This window comes from Microcebus murinus, chromosome 21 (genome assembly GCF_040939455.1).
Source record: "Microcebus murinus isolate Inina chromosome 21, M.murinus_Inina_mat1.0, whole genome shotgun sequence".
Lineage (NCBI taxonomy): Eukaryota > Metazoa > Chordata > Mammalia > Primates > Cheirogaleidae > Microcebus > Microcebus murinus.
In genome coordinates, this window is record NC_134124.1 from 23,492,562 (window position 1) to 23,500,143 (window position 7,582).

The window sequence follows — 7,582 nt, forward strand, 5'->3', positions numbered from 1 at the left end:
ACACCCGCGTGTTGGGGAGCTTAAGGAAACGCCGCCTATGTACCTTTAAGACCGCAAGCTCACTCATGCTGCCTGGCTTCCTGCCAAACTTGGAGGCAAAAGCTGGAGGGTTTTTGCAAAATATCCTCTAACCATTGTCGTTCCCTGTTCCAACACTACCTCCACCACTACTCTCTAGAAAATATATATATATGTATATCTGGAGTGGTCATCTGCTCTCTCAACCCATCTCACCGTTCCTGCAGACGCCGCCTTTCCCCTCCCATCCCCCACCCTTGTCCCCGCCGGCTTCGGCTTCGGCTTCGCGGGGGAGGCCTGGCTGGCTTGGATTCAGCCCACTCCGCACGGGTCCCCGGGCACCTTGCGCGCCCTCTGGGGCTCCCCTGCCGGGTCGGAGAAAATTCAGCCCTTACTCTCTCCATTCAGCACCCCGTGATCTTAATAGCACAAGGCCTCAGTTCCTGGGAGAGGAGCCCTCGAGCCATCGTCCCCACGCGGCGGGCGCAAGTGCGCGCGTAGGAACCCTGGAACGCTGCGCGGGTTCGTGGTCCCACGTCCGCCTTGGCTTTGAGGGTTCGAGTCCCAGCCCTCCTGCTGCGGAGCAACCAGCTTCTAGACTCCCCCGAATTTCATGGCCCTAAAGGTCACCCCCGCCTCGCGGAATCAAGAAACTTACTTGTTTTGTCATGGAGTCAATGAGGCGCACATAGAAATCCTGCTCCGTCCTTATCCCTAGAAAGAAAAAAAAATGTGGAAATGAGGGAGAATTCAGTGAGAGGAGATGGGGGTGGCAACAAGTAAACAAAACAAACAATAACAAACCACAAGCACATACAAAAAAAGGGGGGGCTTCAAGGCCGACTGGAACTCCCACTGTCTTAGAAAACACAGCCAGGCCCTCGCTTCCCCAGTGTCCAGAGAGGAGCAGCTGGCCTAGCCTTAGCGCTCTTGTAAGTCGGACCCCAAGCACCTGGGAATCGGGCGGGAACCCCACCTGGCTACTGTCCCTGCCCAGGGCGAGAGCCCCTCTGCGCTCGCCGGAGCCATCAAGGCCAGGACGCTCTGAGCCCTCTGAGCCCAAGGGGTTTGGGGCCTAGAGTTTCGGCCAAGGCGAAGGAACAGGCCTCAGGAAAGGGAGGCAGAATGAAAGTGGCCCCTGGAGGGCTGAGGCACCACACCTGGCCACAGGTAACCGGGGGGACCTACAGGACTGCCCTCGGGCCACTCAGAGCCTCTTCCTGTGAAACCTCCTTGGGTGAAACTTAGGAGAAGCCGGTTCACCTCCAGGATGGCGGAGGACTGGCCTTCACTGGGGGGTTTCGTCCACCTGGAGCTCTCCGCGGCCCCTGCCCAGACCCGGAGCCCGAGGATGCGAGCACAGACCGACCGGAGCCTCACCATTGCTGTAGAGGAGCTGGAGCCGGTAGTGAATTCCGTTATTGGTCTTTTCGCTGTTGGCTTCCTGGGTTGCAGCGGGACGCAAAGACACAAGAGACCGAGAAGAGAGGTCGGCGTGAGAGTAGACCAACTTCGAGGCAACTTCTCCTAGGCTGGGACCCCCGCCGGGCCGGCAGCCTGCCCCCCAGTGCAGCAGAAATTGCCGCCAACTGTGATCTCCCTCCGCGCCCGACCCCCCAACCCCGGTTCTCGACTGCTCCCTCTCTCCTGACAGAAAATTCCGTGGGGTGCGCACGGGCGATCCTCCTCCCGGGGCCTGGGGGCTGGAGCCTGGGCCATGAGAGGCAGGCGCTGCTAGTCTGGTGGTCTAGGGCGCGTTCGTCCCGGGCACTCGGGGCTCTGGAGTGTGGAGCCTGGCTAGCCTCTCTCCGGCTCTGGGGACTCCGTGCGAACTTTTTTGGAGCAGGACCCAGTGGACGCGGAGGCCGAGCTGGTCTGGGACGGGAAGTGGCATGGGGGACCCCGAACAGGAGTGTGTTACTGATGCTTTGCACTCACGGAGGAGCGCGCCTCCCAAGGCGCCCGGGCCTGCTCCCCAACAGGAGACGAGGGGCGACAGCTCTGTGCCCACTTACTTTTTCCTTCTCCACGAACCCCACAAACGCTGTCCTCTCAATCTCCACGGGCTGGCCCTGTCTGTCGTAGAGGGCCAGGACGAAGTGGAAGAAGTTGGATTTCCTCAGATTGGAAGGCGGCTGCTTCTCAAAGTGAGCCCGGGCCAGACCCACCCCGCTGCGGCCAAAGACGCAGAGTTAGATGGCTCAGCCGCACAGCGACCTGCGCCCCCATCGTCACCCCGAGCACACGCGCGAACCCTCAAACACCCACCTCCCTGTGCCCCCAAAGCACGCGGTGAGCGCCCTTCACGCCCCCTCAGGCGCCAGGGGACAGAATACACATGTCCCCCTGCATGTCCTCCTCCTCCCTCCCAAGGGCAGGGGCGTCCTCAGAACTCGCTTGAGAGGTGTGAAAGTTTTGTTTGGATTTTACGCGGGAGATGAAACGCTGTAAGCATTTCCCCCGACCTGACGCGCGCTGCGCGGGGAGGAAGAAAAGTGGCGGTGGATGAGGTGAAGCCACGTTCGCAGAACAGAGCCCAGAGTTTACAACTTAGAGGGAGGGAGCATGGGAGTCAGTTCCCGGCACCCCTCGAAACTCCCCTCTGAGCTACCGGGGCAGGTGGGAATGGATGGGGAGCACACTCGGCTTCCTGTGGCAGCAGCCACCCTCCAGGGAACCCCCAGCGCCCGGGCCAAACGCGGGTGCCCGGCTTTGGCAAATCACATTTCCTTCACCCCAAAAAGCATGGGAAGGGGGTCCGAGGGCGGGACTCGGAGCTGTTGGGGGTGGTCGCTGTGGGAAAGGGAAACTGAGGTGTTTTTTAAAGACCTGTCCTGACAAAGTTTCACTGTTCCACAGAAATCCTCGCACTCATTCCAGAAATCCTAAAGGCCGGGGCTGCTGGCTGGGCGCGCCCGCCGGGGACTGGAGGCTGGGGCGCCAGGGGCGCCGGGCGGCCACTGACAGCCAGACCTGCCCGACACCAGCGTGCGCAGGCACACACACAGACACGCGCGCGCCCCGCACACTCACACTTTCGCTTCCAGCCCAGTTACCCAATTCACTCTCACTACCAACCACCCCCATCCTTATGCTCAGTGGGGATGGGAACAGTGTTGGGGACACTTGTCCCTAGCCCCGGAAAGCTGGAGATGATATAATTAGTCATCTTCCTTCTTCCCCTTCCGCACTCTTGAGTCCGATAGGGCCTGGGGCCACCAGGTCTCCCACTCCCCCAAGCCAGCTGGTGGCCTTGGGAGGGGGTGGCCATTGCTCATTTGGGACCAGGAGCCCCAGGAAAGGGAGTTGGGTGTGCTCAGGAAAGTTCCCTCAGGTCAACCTCCAAGGGCAATGCCTCCAGGCCACCCAGTCTAGCGTCTCGGCGCTGCGAGTGGGAGAGGGGCTGGAAGGGACCATAGTGACAGGGGGTGGGGAAGACTTTTAGAAGATGTCAGACTTAAAGTTGGGAGTTGCTATTCTACCGGTAGACTGAGAAAAACTAAAAGAGAAGGGGAGGGAGAGAACCAGAGAGCAGAAATAAGAGAAAACTGGAGGGAGAAATGGAGAGAGAAAACAGGAGAGACAGGGAGATGAGTGAAGGAAAAAGAGGAGAAAGGAGGGAAGTGTGAAGAAAGAAGAGGAGGAAGGAAGGAAAGAGGAAGAGAGTGAAGGAGATATGAAGGGAAGGAGGAGAGGAAAAGAAGAGAAGAAAATGAAAGAAAAAATGAAAAAGGAAATAATGCACGAAGAGAGGAAAGAAGGGAAAATGAAAGGTACAGGAGAGGGGGAAGGAAGGAAGAAAGAGAGGGAAAGAAGGAAATAAAAAAGGAGGGAAGAAGGAAAGAGAAAAGAAAGGAAGAGAACAGGAGGAAAGAAGAAAGAGAAAGGGAAAAGAGAAGAGACAGAGAAATAAAGAAAGGAAGAAAAAGAGAAAGAAAGAAAGAGAGAAAGAAAGAAAGGGAAAAGGAAAGAAAGAAACGAACAGATAGCCAGACGAGAAAGAAAAAGCGATCACATAAAAACACGGATATCCAACATCGTGCTGGTGAGACGCCTCTTCTGGGTTAGAACAAAATGAAAACAGTCACGGACGAGGCAGGGGAAAGTGCCGGCGGAGCGCGGGCTCCTCGCGGGCAGCTCCGGTTCTCCAGCCGCAGGCGACCGAGGCGGCGCGGCTGGGAGCGCGGAGCCCGGCGGCGGCGAGCGGAGCGCGGACGCACCACGCGGCCCGGCCCCGCAGCGCCGCCGCCGCCGCCGCCTCCCGGCTCCCCGGCTCGCGTCCGCCCGCTCGGCCGCGGTCCCCGCGCGGTACCCACCTCTGCGCCGCCGTGTTGGCGTCCAGCACCCCGGCGCCCTGCATCCACGTCCGCACCGCGTTCATGCCGCTGCCCAGCGGCTCTTCCTTCATGCTGCTTCCACTCCGTTGGATGCTTTCCTGAATCCCAAACATGAAAACAACCTTTTCTTGTGGAAAATCTCCTCCCCCTTGAAAATATTAAAAAAAAAAAAAAAAAAAAAAGGAAAGAAAAAACGCCAACCAGAGATTTTTTTTTTTTTTTCCTTTTGGAAACGATGAACTCTCGCTAGAAGATCAAGGCGGGCTGGAAAGCAGATTTTTAAAAAATGTAAACCTTTGCTCAAAACTGAGCGAGAACCCGGAAAAAAAAAAAAAAGAAGAAGAAGAAGAAAGGGAAAATCCAACGAAAAGACCAAAATAAAAAAATTAGAGATGTATGCTTGGCTGTTGGGGGTTGTTTGGTTGGTTGATTTTTTGGTTTGGGTGCTTTTTTTTTTTTTTTTTTTTTTTTTTTTTTGCTTTTTTTTTTTTTGTAATGATCACAGGCCGGTGGACAGGAGGGGCTGGAGTTTCCTTTTGTAGAGGTACCCTTCACTTGAAGCAGGAAGAAAAAAAAAAAAAAAAAAACCTGATGGCAATTTAAGAAACAATAGAATCAACTCGCGCTGCCGGCTTTGCTACTTCAAGTGTCATTTTCCACAACCAGGCAAGTTTTTTCCTCTCTCTCTCTCTCTCTCTTTTTTTCCTCCTTCTCTCCCAACCAAAGATGTTTCTTTCCTTTCAGTGCGTACAGATGAGAAGGACGCTGGCTGCCGTAGACAGATACACCAGAGAGGGTGGGGGGAGGGGGAGAGGGAGAGAGGAAAGGGGGGGAAGAGAGAGAGAGAAAGAGAGAGAGGAGAGGGAGAAAGAGAGAGGGGTGGACCCTGCTGGATGGAGATTCTGTTTTCTCCCTGCTAAAATAGAAGTGATTTGCAGGCTTTCCCAATGGAATCCAGTTTGACTCTCCCCAGAGCTAAACACAGGCACTCTAACCCCAAAGGGAGGGGGCGGCGCCCGAGCCCCGCTGGCCCGCCCCTTCATTTGCATAACGTCATCTTTCCGCCCCGCCGCAGCCAATCGCGGCTCGGGAACTGGCTCGCTGGCGGCGCCAGGCCACGCTCCCTCATTAACATCCTTCTCCGGGTGGCGCAGGGGAGCGGGCCAAAGTTCCCCGCAAAGTGGCGAGCGAGGGAGCGCTGAGCGCCGGCGTCTGAGCTGGGGAGGAGCGGGTCTGAGCGAGGACCGAGAGGGCACGGGGAAGGGGAGGGGGTATCTTCCCCAGGAATTTGAGCTGTGGGTCTGCATCCTGGGCATTGCAGTCCTTTAGCATCCTCTCGCCGCGCCCTGAGCGCGCTCGAGGTTCACAGGCTGCGCCCTCCCAGGGCTGATGCCGCGTCCTGCTCCGCTGTTCTGGGACGTCGGGGACAAAAGTGGAGGAGACGGGAGAGCCCGGGCAGAAAAAGCAGGACGCGCGTCCCAGGTGCCCACCTCTTCGCTTTGAGGCGGGGTGGTGGGATGGAATATGGGTGCGCGAAGTCGGGGCTGGGAGCTGGCGGAGGGGCACCGCCTCCACGTCGGGAGGGGCGGGTGGACCCTGAGTCCCAGCAGGTGAGGCGCCGTGGGTCCCCAGGGAGTGGGGACCCAAGCTCTGCCCGGAGCCTGGCCTCCGAAACGCTTTTGCTTGGCCGCTAGGCTAAAGGCTGCCCGCGTGCAGGCACCGTCCTCACTCACACGCTCACTTCTCTCGGGCAGTCCTCGAGATACGTGAATGGCAGGGTCGAATGTTCTCCCTGGGGCTGCGTCAGGATCTGTTTTTAAATCTTCTCAAATTCAATCCCGACCCCTACCCCAAAGTAGTTTTTGTTGTATTTTTTAGTAACCACCAAAACAACAACAAAGTATATCATCTCTAATTAGTTGGTTATTTGGTGTAGGATTTTTCTCCTCCCTCTCACCCTTTCTGTTAAAAAGGAGGGCTTGAGCAAACCCTTCCCAACTTCTATCCCTGCCATATGGAAATAGAGACAGACAGACAGAAAGCCAGACAAGAAGAAAGGAAAAAGGGAAGAAAGAAAAGAAAGGGGAAGGAAGGAAGGAAGGAAGGAAGGAAGGAAGGAAGGAAGGAAGGAAGGAAGGAAGGAAGGAAGGAAGGAAGGAAGGAGAAAAGGAGAGAGGGAGGAGGGAAGAATGGAGAGAAGGAAGGAAGGAAGAAAGGAAAGAAAGAAGGATGAAACTGTCTCCTACCTCAGGCCTTTCAGCACATATGTCTGTGGTGGCAAAGGAAATAACTAGAAATTTCTGGGTAATGTGCCCCATCATTTTTTAGCAGGTTGTAACCCTAATAAGCACATGGTGAACTTGTGTTTCATTGTCCTCAAAGGAACATCCTGACTGCAGCCAAATCTGCTAAGGACTCCTTCGGGGCAATTCTCTGCCAGAAACCCAGGTCCCCTTTCTTGGCCCTTTGATTTAGGAAGCTCATGGGGTCAGTGATGGAAAAGTACACATGCCCATATTGCATGGAGACAGGCGAGAGTTATGCTTTGTGCTCTTGGCAGAGCAGGAAACTGGAGCCCTTCCTGATTCTGAAACTGTATGAAAGAGTGTATTCCTGGCCTGCGGGTGCATGGCCACTGTCCTCAAATACTGCTTTATCTCTTGTGCATGAGACCTGCTGAGCTCTCATACCATTCAATCTGGACTTCTTGTGTGCTGAGCACTTTCTCCCTGGTACCATAATTAATGCCATCTCCTTTGAGACACCCCTGAAGAGACTGGCCTGACCCATCAGGATCCCCAGAGCATCTATAAGAGTTCCTAGCATACAATACTTGTTCAGGAGGAGTGTGACGATGGAGAGACTTAAAGGGTTATAGGTTTGTAGGGAGGGGAAAAGGGAGGTGGACCTTCTCTACCTCTATAGAATTGTAATGCACAGTTAAAACTGGGTCTCCAAGTCAAGCTTGGAGCTTCCCAAAGTTCCAAGATTCATTTGATGCTCCGGGTCCAAGGCGGTCCCCAGAGCCAATCCGGTTCCCTGCCTGGGCCATATTGTCCAGCTCAGACAGAAACTTTCAAGGTAAAGTGATCAGGAAGCATTGGTCCCAGATAGCCTTGGCTTAAGACCCAGGGCTCCCTCTCCTTAACTTCTTGAGACTCCATTTTACTCTCCATTGAACAGTCTGCAGGACTCCAAGTTGAGTCTGGTGGGGTACATTCTCCAGT

The 7,582-nt window shown here is 55.5% G+C and overlaps 1 protein-coding gene across 3 annotated transcripts in view; it reads right to left on the reverse strand.

Annotated features, from left to right (window-relative positions):
- EBF1 (EBF transcription factor 1) overlaps positions 1 to 5,341 on the reverse strand; it is a 390,172-nt gene extending 384,831 nt beyond the window's left edge. For 2 of the 3 annotated variants that reach the window (XM_020283664.2, XM_020283663.2), the window contains exons 1-4: positions 4,335 to 5,340; positions 2,034 to 2,190; positions 1,399 to 1,462; positions 677 to 732 (exon numbers count right to left, since the gene is read on the reverse strand). In XM_020283664.2, the coding sequence (XP_020139253.1) occupies positions 677 to 732; positions 1,399 to 1,462; positions 2,034 to 2,190; positions 4,335 to 4,468 (411 nt within the window). In that variant the 5' untranslated portion in view covers positions 4,469 to 5,340. Of the gene's footprint in view, positions 1 to 676; positions 733 to 1,398; positions 1,463 to 2,033; positions 2,191 to 4,334 lie in introns of all 3 variants that reach the window. The other variant, XM_020283666.2, reaches the window with a different exon arrangement.
- Between the last annotated feature and the right edge of the window lie 2,241 nt (positions 5,342 to 7,582).